At 45.0% G+C, this 15,614-nt stretch overlaps 1 protein-coding gene across 2 annotated transcripts in view; it reads left to right on the top strand.

Moving 5' to 3' along the window:
• The window catches only part of LOC122559459 (tetraspanin-33), a 45,510-nt gene that overhangs the window by 25,300 nt on the left and 4,596 nt on the right, over positions 1-15,614 (top strand). For both annotated transcript variants that reach the window (XM_087996914.1, XM_087996915.1), the window contains exons 2-6: positions 2,203-2,260; positions 4,243-4,367; positions 5,450-5,524; positions 7,005-7,100; positions 10,898-11,026. In XM_087996914.1, the coding sequence (XP_087853040.1) occupies positions 2,203-2,260; positions 4,243-4,367; positions 5,450-5,524; positions 7,005-7,100; positions 10,898-11,026 (483 nt within the window). The remainder of the gene's footprint in view (positions 1-2,202; positions 2,261-4,242; positions 4,368-5,449; positions 5,525-7,004; positions 7,101-10,897; positions 11,027-15,614) is intronic.

Here is a 15,614-nt window from a genome sequence, read left to right as displayed (position 1 = left end):
TTCATTCCAAACATGAACCACCCTCTGTGTAAATTATTTGCCCCTAAAAAAGATCTCTCTCCTCTTACCTTAACAAGGTGTCCCCTATCTTGAAGTTCCCCATCCTAGAGAAAAGACAACTACCATTAATTCTATCTATACCCCGCATTTTTATAAACTTCTTTAAGGTTGTCTTTCAACCTCTTATGATCCAGTAAAATAAGACCCAGCCTGTACAGCCTCTTCTTATAGCTCAAACGTTCCATACCCAGCAACATCCTGGTAAATCTCTTTTGAACTGTCTCCATAGAGTCATAGAGTCAGAAAGATGTACAGCATGGAAACAGACCCTTTAGTCCAACTCATCCATGCTGACCAGATATCCTAACCTAATCTAATCTCATTTGCTAGCACTTGGCTCCGCCCTCAGACCCCACCCCTCCAACCGTAATAAGGACAGAACACCCCTGGTTCTCACCTTCCACCCTACCAACCTTCGCATAAACCAAATCATCCACCGACATTTCCGCCACCTCCGAAAAGGCCCCACCACCAGGGATATATTTCCCTCCATACCCCTTTCCGCAAAGATCATTCCCTCTGTGACTACCTGGTCAGGTCCACGTCCCCCTACAACCCACCCTCCCATCCTGGCACCTTCCCCTGCCACCGCAGGAACTGCAAAACCTGCGCCCACACCTCCTCCCTCACCTCCATCCAAAGCCCTACAGGAGCCTTCCACATCCATCAAAGCTTTACCTGCACATCCACTAATATCATTTATTGTATCCATTGCTCCCAATGCGGTCTCCTCTACATTGGGGAGACTGGGCGCCTCCTAGCAGAGCGCTTTAGGGAACATCTCCGGGACACCCGCACCAATCAACCCCACAGCCCTGTGGCCCAACATTTCAACTCCCCCTCCCACTCTGCCGAGGACATGGAGGTCCTGGGCGTCCTTCACCGCCGCTCCCTCACCACCACACGCCTGGAGGAAGAACGCCTCATCTCCCGCCTCGGAACACTTTAACCCCAGGGCATCAATGTGGACTTCAACAGTTTCCTCATTTCCCCATTTCCCACCTCACCCTAGTTCCAAACTTCCAGCTCAGCACTGTCCCCATGACTTGTCCTACCTACCTGCCTATCTTCTTTTCCACCTATCCACTCCACCCTCCCCTCCTCCCTGACCTATCACCTTCATCCCCTCCCCCACTCACCTATTGTACTCTATGCTCCTCTCTCCCCACCCCCACCCTCCTCTAGCTTATCTCTCCACGCTTCAGGCTCTCTGCCTTTATTCCTGATGAAGGGCTTTTGCCCGAAACGTCGATTTTGCTGCTCCTCGGATGCTGCCTGAACTGCTGTGCTCTTCCAGCACCACCAATCCCATATCCCTCTAAACCCTTCCTGTTCATATAACCGTCCAGATGCCTTTTATATGTTGTAATTGTACCAGCCTTCATCACTTCCGCTGGCAGCTCATTTCACACATGCACCACCTTCTGCATAAAAAGGATGCCACTTAGATCCCTTTAATATCTTTCCCCTCTCATCCTAAACCTACGCCCTCTAGTTCTGGACTCTCCCATCCCAGGGAAAAGACTTTGTCTATTTACCCTGTCCATGCCCCTCATGATTTTATAAACCTCTATAAGGTCACCCTTTAGCCTCCGACACTTCAGGGAAAACGGCCCCAGCCTATTCAACCTCTCCCTATAGCTCAAATCCTCCAACCCTGGCAACGTCCTTGTAAATCTTTTCTGAACCCTTTCAAGTTTCACAACATCCTTCCAATAGGAAGGTGACCAGAATTGCACGCAATATTCCAAAAATGGCCTAACCAATGTCCTGTACAGCCTCAACATGACCTCCCAACCCCTGTACTCAATACTCTGAATAATATCCTTCCTATGACCAGGCGACCAGAACTAGCAACAAGACTCCAGTAGAGGCCTCACCAATGTCCTGTACAACCTCAACATGACATTCCAATTCCACATGTCTTACACTGTCTGCCAGCAAAATGCTTCATTCTCTCTCTTTCGTTTCCTCCAGACTCTGAAGAGCAGGTGGCTGCTTATTCTTGCAAATGTCTCAGCAAAGGTTCAGATAAAGTGCAAGCAACCATCAGATTTTTAATGCATGAGTGCATTGGCGTTGAATCAATGGTGGAGTACCTCTTATTGGAGTGACCCAATTTTTCTGGTGTTTTCTGAACAGGTAGCAAGTGGCCTGATGATATCTGTGGGCATCTACGCAAAGACTGCATCTGAGGGAGGTAAGCCTTCAATAATGACTGCGTAGATATGATCCTGTATTGATCTTTAACAGGAATATGTCATTGTCTGCGAACACTCTCCATGATAACTGTTATGCCTCTCTATCGGTGATAAACAGTATTCTGGTGAGTGACCCCTAAATGCTCCTGGTCTTTATAAATTCCAAATGCTGTAAAACCTACACATTCTTTCAACTCCCATCATTTGAAATTAAAGAGGTTTTCTCATCCATTTTGAAAAGAGAACTTTTCACCTTCAATGGATGGAAAGAATGAAGCATGTTAAGGTGATGCTGGATTGTACCATTCAGTTTGTCCACTTACAGGCTAGATCCTGCCTCCCCAGCTCACTTTTGTCTTAGAGTTCATTCTTAAAGTCTATCTCTTTCAGCAGGATTTGGGGGTCTGTCCCCAATGTCTCTACATGACACACTGTGAAATTGTGTTCACTGGCCCGTTATTCCCCAGCCCTTGTTCCCAACACCCTCCCCACCCTTCCACCCATCCCCAACATCTAATACCTTTAACTTGTCCAACCCTGCAATCTCCACATCTATAACCTCTCCAGAATGTTGTGTGGCCCTGCTTCCAGCCTTAGAGGTAATCCATCCTTCTCCTTCACTCTTACTTCGGTGGCAGAGCCTTCAGTTTGTAGTGAGAAACGAACCTCCTGACTCCCCAAAGGCTGTCTACCATTTATAAGGCACTGGTCAAGAGTGAGATGAAATACATCCCACTTGTCTGGATGAGTGCAGCGTCCACTCAAGAAGTTTGACACCATCCAGGACAAAGCAGCCCACTTGATTGACACCATATCCACAAGCATCCACTCCCTTCATCACTGATACTCAGTAGCAGCAGTGTGTATTATCTACAAGATGCACTGTAGACATTCACCAAAGAGCCTCAGACAGTACTTTCTAAACCCAAGACCACTTTGATCTAGAAGGACAAAGAATGCAAACATACAGGAACACCACTGCCTGCAAGACCCTCTCCAAGCCACTCACCATCCTGACTTGGAAATATATCACCGGCCCTTCATTATTGCTGGGTCAAAATCCTAGAATTCCTTCCCTAAGGGGCATTGTGAGTCTACCTACAATGTACATGAACAGCAGTGGTTCAAGAAGGCATCTCACCACCACCTTCTCAAGGGGAAACTAGGAGCAGGCAACAAATGCCAACTCAGCCATCGATAACTGTGCCCCAAGAGTGAATTTTTAAAAATTCCTTTGCTGTTGGAGATCTTTTTAGACCTCTTTGCTTCTCTACCCACTCTGAAAACCCTATCAGCACCCAGCTCTTGAGCGAAGTCTTCCATTGTATCACCTATCCTCTCTCTCTCCCTCTGTCAATTGGGATACTCTCTCTAATAAAGCAGCAAAGAAAACTCAAGATTCTGTTTTTTGTAAGGGAAGTGACTGTGGCAGGTATGCTGTTTTGTAATAGAGCAGTATCTATTTGGTATTCAAGTACTCACCACTGGCAGCATATGGTTGGGAGGAGTTTGCTAGTACCATCTGAGTCTTAATGAGAAGAGGCTCCTATCTTAAGCATGATGTAGTTTATTGCCTAATAACAGGTAGGTACAAGTTACATTAGACCAGTAGATACAGTTGGTAAGACTTTGTGGAGACCAGCGAGATATCCACCAGATCCTGAGGTGTTTTGCCTTATTTCCCAACTAAGCCTATTGATGACTGTAGTTTAATGCATTAGCCCTTTGAGAAGGGTTTGGATAGGACTGTGGTGTTAAAAGTAGAAAGTAGTTAATTACAATACTCAGGCAGAAGCTGAATACTTACCTGTAGAAGCACTCTCATTAAGTATTTTGCATTTTTTTTTACTGTTTCCGGTTTCACATGAGTTAGTTTAAAGCGAGTTTCCAATCTAGATTGAGTTAGATAACCCTGTGTACCTTCGACAATGGCTGTCTCAGTTGTGTACAGATCATTGTGAATCTTCTCTTTACTTTTCAGATGCAGTGGATTCTCTGATAACGGATCCCGCATTGATCCTGATCATTGTGGGATGTTTAATGTTCTGCATCACTTTTCTAGGCTGCACTGGAGCACTGCGTAATAATCAAATTCTGCTTAAAATTGTGAGTCCTTACTACAAAGGTAAAAATGTGCCTGAACTTAGAAAAGTCTGAAACATTGTCAGATGTGCACCTAAAATGAGTCTCAATCCTACACTTGGGTGGCAATTATTACAAATTGTTTCAAACTCCATCTCATTCAAATCCTACCTTTTCACCGATGTCCTTAATAAGGTACCATGTTGATGGATGTGTAGTCATGGGAATTGTAACACAGACTGCACTTTTGTAGCACATCAAAGCAATTGAGTACTTCAGAAGTGTTACTGCTATAATGCAGTAGCCTACCTATGCATACCAATCTCCCAACAATCAGGAAGAGACAATGAATAGATAATGTGTTTTTAGGGTCATTTGTTCAGGGATAAGGGGACCTGAGGGTCAGCCTTCAGTATCAAATGTGTGAAGGGCTTTCACAGTCAGCAGGAATCCCTTAGCCCACTGGATGATCAAACCATGAACAAAATGTAGGGGAATGGGTCTGGGTTGCTTTTCAGAGGGTCTGTGTGGACTTGTTGGGCCAAAGAGCCTGTTTCCACACTGTAAAGTAATCTAATCTAATCTAATCAAGGGACTCAGGATACCCAGTACAGGCTCAGCCATCAATCTGAAGGAGCTGCATGACTAGGTATCCATTGTTTCCCACCCATCCTGCCAGGAGCAAAGATAGTGGTGCCCAGCAGAGGTCTCCAGAGCAGACAAATGACCTCATTGAACTCATGAAGTCACATTGTCATTTACAACACTGAAGACGCTATTGAGTCTATACTAGCACCCTCACAATCCAGGCAACTCCACTCTCCCTCTTGGTCTATACAACTCAGCAGCTTTATTTCCTGAAAGTATCTATCAATTTCCTTTAGAAATCATCGAAATCCAGATGTAAAGGGCACAGGTTTCTGCTCTTCAATTACAACTTTTCAAACAGTTGACCATTAAAATCTAAGTACGAGAGGTCTAATATCCTCCTGAACCAGACGTAACCTTGGGTCTTGAGCATACAGGAGTTGTTGCTGCTGAGTTTAATAATTGTAGCTTTTGCTGATCTGCACTGTATAAACTGAGACGTGTGTCTTTATTGACAGTTTATGGGATTCCTCCTGTTCATCCTGCTGTTTCAGATAATAGGTGCTGCACTTGGCTTCATATTCTCCAAAAAGGTAAATTGAATATTTATTTATTTTTGTCTTTCCCAGCTGTTCCAAAAGAGGAATATGGGTGTAGGGAGATCTGAAACACAGAGTGATTGTTATGTGCATGATCGACTATCCTCAGCATCATAGAAACTCTACAGTGTGGAATGAGGCCATTCAACCCATTGAGTATGCAGCAACCCCAGCCAAATCCAACTCTGCATTTCCCATGACTAATTAGATTAGATTCAATTCCTTACAGTGTGGAAACATGCCCTTTGGCCCAACCAGTCCACACCGACCCTCTGAAGAGTAACCCACCCAGAACCATTTCCCTCCTAACACTAAAGGGCAATTTTAGCATGGCCAAATCATCTGACCTGCACATCTTTTGGATTGTGGGAGGAAACTGAAGCACCCGGAGGAAACTCACACAGACACGGGGAGAATGTGCAAACTCCACACAGACAGTCGCCTGAGGTGGGAAATGAACCCGTGTCTCTGGTGCTGTGAGGCAGCAGTGCTAACCACTGAGCCACCATGATCATCCCTGGATACTATGGGCAATTTAGCATGGCCAACCCACCTAACCTGAATGTCTTTTGACTGTGGGAGAAAACCAGAGCACCCACGGGAAATCCAAGCAGACATGGGAGAATGTACAAACTCCACAGAGACAGTTGCCCGAGGCTGGAACCGAACCTGGGTCCCTGGCACTGTGAGGCAGCAGTGCTAACCATTGAGCCACTATGCTGCCCAGTTTACAGGGATTAGAGAAATGGGGGAGAGCACAGGAATGGAGCTAACTGGCATGGACTAAGCCCTGTCAATTCTTTGGCCTTGGCTGACGATAGATGAGGGTGCATTTTATCATGTCAAGGGTTAATGTTGTTATGTAAATAAAATAGCTTACATTACCAGTGGGAAGCGATATAAGATCATATGATTACTAGGGATGGCCCTCTCTAGCAGCCTTCATGGAAGAGGGGAAGTCCTGTATCTAGACAGTGTTTATAAGGCTTCAGTACAAATATCACCTTTGGTCATATATGGAAAGATCACTGCAACGTTTACTAGCCTATCTCCAGGACCCAACCATAGAGTGTACTCTGGTGCTCAGTCTCCATCTGTTGAAACATTCAGGAACATGGATGCCAATGGCATTGGTTGCTCTCCCAGTTGAATGGGCTTCCTCTTTGTCAGAGTTCAGGGTTGCAACAGAAGATCTCAAAGCTCTCAAAATGGCTGCTGGAAATCTGAAACAAAGGCAGAACCTCTCCTCTCAGATGCTGCCAGACTGGAGAAAGTCGACAGGTCTGGCAGCATCTGAGAGGAGAGAAAGCAGTGTTAATATTTCGGGTCCAGTGACCCTTGTGCAGAACTGGTTCATAGCATTTTCTCTCCATAGATGCTGGCAGAGCTGCTGAGTTTCTCCAGAAAATTTATGCCTTTATCCCAATTCTCTCACTGTTTCAAAATCACGTTTCATACCATTCATTCACTTCAGGTTGAAACGAAAACTGTGGCTTTGTTCAAGAAAGGGATAATCAGATACAGGGATGACCTGGACCTGCAAAATCTGATTGATTTCATCCAGAAAAAGGTATTGATGCTGCTGTGTCAGTGCAGTGTGTTCTGGTTATACATAACCTGTCACTTAATGAATAGTTTTAATTCAGAGGAATCCTTGTCCCATGATGCATTGTAATTGAAGAGTGTCAATGCTGAAAAAAATTAAAGAGTGCTCATCTAACGACTCACTTCCCATCTCTTGTGCCAATTATTAAAATGAACTTTTCAATTGGAGAAAAATGAGAGTTGATAAAGTGTGGCACTGGAAAAGGCACAGCAGGCCAGGCAGCATCTGAGGAGCAGGAGAGTCGACGTTTCGGGCATGACCCTTCTTTAGGATTGAGGAGGGGGGAAGGGGGTTGAGAGGTAACTGAGAGGATGGGGGTGGGGGTAGGGGAATGGTAGGCAATAGGAGAGCAAAGATAGTAAGTGATAGTGATAGGTCGGTAGAAAGGATGGAGTGGCTAGGTGGGAAGGAAGATGGACAGGTAGGTCAAAACAAGAGGGTGGATCTGATATGGGATGGAGGAAGGGGAGATTTGGAAACTGGTGTATTCAGTGTTCGTGCTGTGTGGTTTGAATCATTAACTCACTCTTGAGGCATTTGGCAGCTGCCTAGAACTTTGTCTTTGGCATATGGATGGGCGTTTGTATGTAAAGCAAGTCCCAAATTAGTTCCCTGTGTAAAGATCCACAGCTCCAACTACAGAGGAAATCCCCTCCAGAGATGGTCCAAGATATTAGACATCAGCAAGTGTCATATGTTCTGAAGTTGGGGGCTGAGGTACGCTGATGGGTGAAGATGGACAGTGCATGTTACCACTTATCTCATCCTATACCTCAACTGGGTACCAATAATTATCAACGTATAGGTCGACCTAAAGCCCCCAAAGATCATTCCAAAAATGAGAATCAATTAATATGCTGAGGATCAAATATAAACTGTTGATGTGGGTGTGAGTTGTCACCTTTGCAAAAAATAAAAAAAACACTGATATTTCATATTTAATAACACTCTTCATTAAAAGTTGGAGTTAAGATTCCTTGAACCACAGTAAAAGGATTTTGAAAACCGTCAAATTCAGCATCTCCAAATGGAATTCATTCTGAGCCACTTGAGCTCTGGTGTCCTTGTGAGGATCTGAACTTGGATCAAATCTGCTACTTTCGGTTTTACAATCATCCTTTCACAGTAAATCAGCTTCTTCTCCATCTACTGACTCAGACATCCCCCACTCTCTGGTTGATCTGAAGACAGTTTCTGCATGAACAGCATCCTCAGTTTGCTGATGAAACTACACGAAATGGGTCAGCAAGCATACTTCCACTCTTTATTCCCCATCGACCACACCCCTATTCCATTCCGTGTGAATGTTATCCTGGCATGGCTCATTAAGGCACCGATCCAAAGATGGCACTGTGGACATTAGACCTCCTGCAATGTGGCTGTTATTTCTTCACAGTCTACTATTATATGGGATCTGAATATGTCCCACCTTTATAAGTTACGTTCCCTACATTGGAATGCCTACTCAAGTCATTATTGAATGATAAATTCACTCGATCCTCAACTATCCAACTATTGTCATGGAGATCTACAAATATTCCTGCATGAAACTTGTTTTTTTAACAAGCTGTTGGCTATAGAAGTTCCCAAAGGCTTAGGCCTTGTCTGTTCACCCATGCAGCCACTGACCATCGAACTAGTGGAGTGTGACTAGGACCGAGAACTGGATAAACAAAGGTTTTCCCCATTTCTACAGGAAGGATAAATAGGCCAATACAGTGAAGTAGCATTGTATATAAAGGATGGGGTCAGTATTATTGTGATGCTAATCAATTTACACCCTGCTCCGCCCTGCCCTCATCCCTCATTCCTGCGTACTGATCCTATCAGATACTGGTAACCTTTGAAAACTTCAGAAAATAACACAGTATAGAGGAGATCACTCTCTACACTGTCTGCATTGGACAAGAAGTAAAGCCCTTGTTCTGTCTCCCCAGATACTATAGGACTTCAAGTGCAGATCCCGGCACCTTTTTAAAATGGTTTGAGAGTTTCTGCCTCTACTCTGCTTCCATGTGTGACTCCCAGAATCCTACCATACTCTGGGTGAAATAACAACTTCCCTCACCACTTCACTAATATTTCAACCTATTACATTAAATATTCACCGTGAGTAACTGAGCTCTCCAACAGGAACAAGATGTTATCTCCCTCTGTATCCAGGTTCCTCACAACATGAGCACCCCAATCAAATCTCCTCTGTTCCAATCTTTCCCCATAACTGCACTTCCACTTTCACAGGGTAACAAATCTCCTCTGTACCGTCTCCTGTCCAATTCCATCCTTCCATGTGATGGGGTGACCAGAACTGCACACAGTCCCCAGGCTGTGACTGAGCTCATTATTTATACAGTTCCAGTATAAGCTTCCTGCTCTGAAATTCTGCACTTTGGCTGATAGAGGAAATGATGCCATTTGCTACATTAGCGAGAATACTGATGTTTCCAGCTTCCTTCATTCATCTACCCATTTGTCTTCTCTCCCCACACTATGGTCTTCCCCAAAACCGTCTTCACACCTTTCCATTCCACAGTTTGGCTGCTGGGCATGTCAAAACTCTTGGGTGATTGCTCCAAGTTGCTGGTTTCTAGGTCCTTACGTCTTCATTGTTGTGTGATGTTGAGTCACTGGAAATTAGTCATTGGCATTGAGGCCTTGCAGTCATCTCTGGCAGATCCTCATCCTCTGTTACAACCCAAAATAATTTTATCCCATAAAGTGACTGTGCCAAAGGGCTTCTGCTCTGAAATCTTTGGTGGCTGTAGAAAGGATATTATCAAGCTAGAGAGGGTTCAGTAGAGATTTACCTGGATGTTGCCAGGTATGGAAAGTTTGAGTTATGAGGGAAGGCTGGAAAGGCTGGGACTTTTTTCACTAGAGCGTAGGAGGTTGAAGGGTGACCTTAAATAAATTTATAAAATAATGAGGGGTATAGATAGAGTTAATGATAGTTGTCTTTTCCCGAGGATGGGGGATTTCAAGACAAGTGGGCGGAGAGAGATGACTTCAAGACAAGTGGGCACATTTAAGGTGGGCGGAGAGAGATTTGAAAAAGACATAAGAGGCAATTTTTTTACGTAGAGTCTGAGTTGTGTGTGGAACAAACTTCCTGAAGAAGTGGTGGATGCGGTTACAATTACAACATTTAAAAGACATTTAGATGGATGCAAGAATAGAAAAGGTTTGGAGGGATATAGGCCAGGAGCACGCAGGTGGGACTGGTTTAGTTTGGGATTATGTTTGGCATGGATTGGTTGGACCGAAGGGTCTGTTTCCATGCTTCATGATTCGATGACTCTGCAGTCTCAGAGTTTGATTTGGCTAATTTGTATCCCTGGTGATGATATAAAAATTTCTGACAAACTTTCAAGACCCATTCTGTTATATGTTTCCCAAGATCAGACCAGTGGCTAGTTCCTGTCCTCATGGTCCAGTTGGGCTGTAAAAAATACCCTATGTTGAATCTGTAATTTAATGTTAATAGACTAATTAAATGTGGTACTGTCTTTTCCCAAACCCAGGAACCATGAATTTTCTTGGTCTATGTCTTGAGGCACTGTAGTATGGTGACTTAAACGCTTTTCAGTGTATTTTCTTTGTAAAAAATACAAGTGATGTTAAATTACTGTTGTTATTACAGTATTTCCCAGCATTAATGCATAAAAGCAATCATTATTGACAAATTTTACTGAGAGTCAATCTTCTTCTAGAGAAGTGCATGATGCATAGTTTTAATTTTGCCGTTTTTACCTTTCTTTCAGTTCAAATGTTGTGGGGTGTCTGACTATAGGGACTGGTCTTCGAATGTGTACTTTAGTTGTCAGGATGACAATCCCAGTCTCGAGCGATGTGGAGTGCCATTTTCTTGTTGTATCATGAACACTGGTGAGGTGAGTAGGAGTGATCCATTGCTGGTCTAGAACCATACAACACGGAAACAGACCCTTTGGTCCAACCGATCTGTGCTGACCACAATCCCAAACTAAACTAGTCCCACCTGCCTGCGCTTGACCCAAATCCCTCCAAACCTTACCTATTCATGTACTTACCTCAATGTTTTTTTAACATTGTAATTGTGCCCGCATCTACCACTTTCTCTGGAAGTTCATTCCACATAGAAACCACTCAATGTGTAGAAAAATTGCCCCTCCTGTCTTTTTTAAATCTTTCTCCTCTCACCTTAAATATCTCAAAGTCCCCCACCTTAGGGAATTGCTACCTATCATTCACCCTATCCATGCCTCTCATGATTTTATAAACCTCGATAAGGGCACCCTTCAACCTCTTACACTCCAGTGAAAAGAAGTCCTGGTCAATCCAATTTCTCCTTATAACTCAAACCCTGCATTCCTGACAACATCCTGGTAAATCTGTTCTGAAGCCTTCCCAGCTTTATAATATCTATGGAAAGATTCTTTCTTAATGAAGCATTGTGGGGTGGGGGTAGGGGGGAATAGTGGTAAGAATGTGAAGAATAAAAATTAATTTCTGAATAAGAAGCGTGGAAAGCCAAGAGGTGATGGTGGTGTGGTGGTAATGTCACTAGGCTAGTAAGGGCTAAAGGCCCACGCTAATGTTCAGGGCTCGAGCTACAGCGCCTGATGGAATGTCTAGTAAAGATCTGGAGTTCAAAGCTAGTCTCAGTGATGATTAAACTGTCCCTTATTAGTGTAAAAGTTGTCTTTGCCCATAGTGTTCAGGGATGTGTAGGTTAGGTGCATTAGTCAGGGGAAATAAAGGATAGGGGAATGGGTCTATATGGGAAAGTCTTCAGAGGGTCAGTATGGACTCCTTGGGCTGAATGGCCTGTTTCTGCACTGTAGGGATTCTATTCTATTCTTGACAGATTAACTTTTGGGAAGGAAATCTGCTGTCCTTATCTAATATGGTCTATGAAATAATTCCACAGAGGCCAGTATCCCATCACCAAGTCACCCTTTATTTACACATGGAGAGTCCTTAACACTGATCCAGCTCTCTCAGAACCAGCTGTCAGAGTGAACAAAATGTCTGACACTCTTGTCTATATCTGTCAGCCAGGGCTCCCTGATTGGGGCTGTCAACCTGTTCCAATCAGGGAACTCGTATTCTCTGAGGTCCTCCTGGCTGACCTCGTTACAATCACTACAGACTGCATGTGACTGCAGATGCACAGCAGTGTGGTTAACTCTGAAATGGCCCAGCAAGCCATTCAGTTTCCTCCAAGGTTGGAAATATCCAGAACAAAGAGTAATCAAATTAAAATCAGAGCCAAACCCCTTTGGAGCAAAATCACAAAACATGCCATTCAAACAGGGGAGGTAATGCCTAGTGGTATTATCATCACTGGATCGTTAATTTAGAGACCCAGGTCATGTTCTGGGGATCTGGGTTTATATCCGGCCAAGGCAGATGGCAGAACTGAATTCAAGAGAAAACCTGGAATTAGGAGTCTAATGCTGACCACAAATCCATTGTCAATTATCAGAAAAAAACCCATCTGGTTCACTGTCCTTTAGGGAATCCTTACCTGGTCTGGCCTACCTGTGACTCCAGACCCACAGCAATGTGGGTGACTCTTAACCTCCTTTTGAGCAGTTAGGGATGGGTAACAAATGCTGGCCGAGCCAGCAATGCCCTCATCCCGTAAATGAAAAAAAAGACAGAGGGTAGTGCAAATCTGGGACTCTGTCCGAAAGGTTGTTACTGAAGGATAACTGAAGCCTTCAAAGGCTGAGCTTCACAGGTCATTTTATTTGAGGAAGAGCATGTGGAGGCTGAGACAGCATAATGTACAAATCAGCAAGATCCAATTGATTAACAGCAGCACACACTTGAGGATGACCCGATATGGGCCGGGTGCTGGCAGGTGGGACTGGGTTGGATTGGGATATCTGGTTGGCATGGACACGTTGAACCATAGGGCCTGTTTCCGTGCTGTACGTCTCTATGACTCTATGACTGACCTATTCATGTTGCTGTGTTTGTTCCCAGGCCGGTCTTCTCTCCTCAAAACTTTGACTCAGGCTATTTGACATCAGCTCAGTTCAACAAAGCTCTGTTCACAGAAAAGCAGCTTTTTTTGGGGGGCGGGGTTTATTATTAACTTCTGAAGAAGGGTTGCTGAACCCGAAATGTTAACTCAGTTTTCTCTTGAGTTTTTCTAGCAATTTCTGTTCATTTCTGACTTCCAGGACCTGCAGTTCTTTGGTCTGTTTTTCATTACTGGGGGTCTGTGTGGTTCAGGCAATACATTTCTCTCACTCAGGTTAGCTCGTGTAAAATGTACATGGAGGAGAGTAAAAAGACACGCGTGCCCCTGCTCATGTGGTGATTAATTGAGAATTGTCAGCAGTAAGGACTCTGTGATCTTGCTCACACCTAATGACCTGCCAGGGACCTGACTGCTATTTTCACCCTGACATCTGCCCAGTAAAACAGTGCTAATCTCCAAGCGAGCCGAAAGCTGCAGGCATCAAGAACTAGAGAGATTTGACAATGATTTTAAAATGGGCGAAAGTGAGGACTGCAGATGCTGGTGATTAGAGTCAAAAGTGTGGTGCTGGAAAAGGACAGCAGGTCAGGCAGCATCTGAGGAGCAGGAGAGTCGACGTTTCAGGCAAAAGCCCTTCATCAGGAATGAGGCTGGGAGCCTCCGGGTCGGAGAGATAAATGGGAGGGGGGGGGGGGGGTAGGGCTGTGGGGAAGGTAGCTGAGAGTGCGATAGGTGGATAGAGTCGGGAGTAATGGTGATAGGTGGGAGAGGAGGGTGGAGTGGATAGGTAGGAAGGAAAATGGACAGATGGGATAGGTCATGGGATGGTGCTGAGCTGGAAGATTAGAATTGGGATAAAGTGAAGGAAATGAGGAAATTGGTGAAATCCACATTGATGCCATAGGGTTGGAGGGTCCTGAGGTGGAAGATGAGGCGTTCTTCCTCCAGGCATTGGGTGGTGAGGGAGTGGAGGTGGAGGAGGCCCAGGACCTAAATGTCCTCGGCAGAGTGGGAGGGGGAGTTGAAGTGTTAGGCCACGAGGAGGTGGGGTTGGTTGGTGTGGGTGTCCCAGAGATGTTCTCTGAAGCGCTCTGCAAGTAGACATCCTGTCTCTCCAGTTTAGAGCAGACTGCATCGGGAGCAACGGATGCAGTAACCTAAGAGCCCAGGTATTCTCCTCGTAGCCCCACAAAGAAACCTCAGGCCAGTAAGGCTGTGCACCTCACTCTTGAAACCACTCTCCACCATACCCAAAGGGAAAAAGGAAAATTAATAACTTGCTTGTTTCCTGAAGAAGGGCTTATGCCCGAAACGTCGATTCTCCTGTTCCCTGGATGCTGCCTGACCTGCTGCGCTTTTCCAGCAACACATTTTCAGCTCTGATCTCCAGCATCTGCAGTCCTCACTTTCTCCTCAATTGTATAGGAGTTTGCTTCGACCTCGAGTATTGTGTGAAGGTTTGGTCTGTTTACCTCAGGATGGATATTATTGCCATAGAGGCAGCAAAGGTTCCCCAGGCTTGTTCCCGGGATGATGGGACTGTCCGTGAAGAGAGATTGGGCAAACTGGGCCTGTATTCTGAAGAATGAGAGAGGATATCATTGAAAGATATCAAATACGTCAAGCGTAGATGCAGGTTTGATGTTTCCCCTGGTCAGGGAGCCTAGAATAAGGGGACTTTAATGTAAACATGAGGAGGAGGATGGATGCCACTTTTATCTGAGAAGAGGGAAGTTATTTTTACTGTGAACCTTTGGAATTCTCTACCACTGAGAATTGCAAAAGCTCAGTGTTTGAGCATGTTTAAGGTTTAATAGATTCCTGATGACAGTGGTGTGCAGGTTTATGGGGCTGGGAGAGGTAAATAGCATTGGGGTATTCAATCCGTCATAGCTGCGGCAGGCAGGATGGACCGAGCGACCGACATCTGTCCCTGGCTGACATTTCACAGCGTTGGGATCACAGTCTGAAGTTACCTTTCCACCCAATAAAGTACTCGTCTGAGCAGTTGCAGTGTGGGAGGTCTTGCAGCTGATTTAGCCTTTTTCTCAATGATTGTTGGATGATAAACATTACAGGTAGCTCCATGCTTCCTGATGTGAAACCGTTTCTTGTGAGACCCCCATCCCCCCCACCCCCCCCCCACAAAGTGTGGGCCGTAACCCATAGTGGGATCACAAGCTGAAGGTCACAGGCTCTGAGTGAGCAATGGAACTAGGACTGGGTGCCTTTGAATCTTTGAGGAGAAAGTGAGGTCTGCAGATGCTGGAGATCAGAGCTGAAAATGTGTTGCTGGAAAAGCGCAGCAGGTCAGGCAGCATCCAGGGAACAGGAGAATCGACGTTTCGGGCATAAGCCCGGGTTCCTGAAGAAGGGCTTATGCCCGAAACGTCGATTCTCCTGTTCCCTGGATGCTGCCTGACCTGCTGCGCTTTTCCAGCAACACATTTTCAGCAGCTGCCTTTGAATCTTCCCAATGTAATCACCAACGGACCTGTTAAATT

This window comes from Chiloscyllium plagiosum, unplaced genomic scaffold (genome assembly GCF_037043375.1).
Source record: "Chiloscyllium plagiosum isolate Xiang-an unplaced genomic scaffold, Cpla_swu_hap1 HiC_scaffold_19, whole genome shotgun sequence".
Lineage (NCBI taxonomy): Eukaryota > Metazoa > Chordata > Chondrichthyes > Orectolobiformes > Hemiscylliidae > Chiloscyllium > Chiloscyllium plagiosum.
Note: the sequence above shows the minus strand (reverse complement) of the source record. Positions and strands in the feature narration are given on the sequence as shown.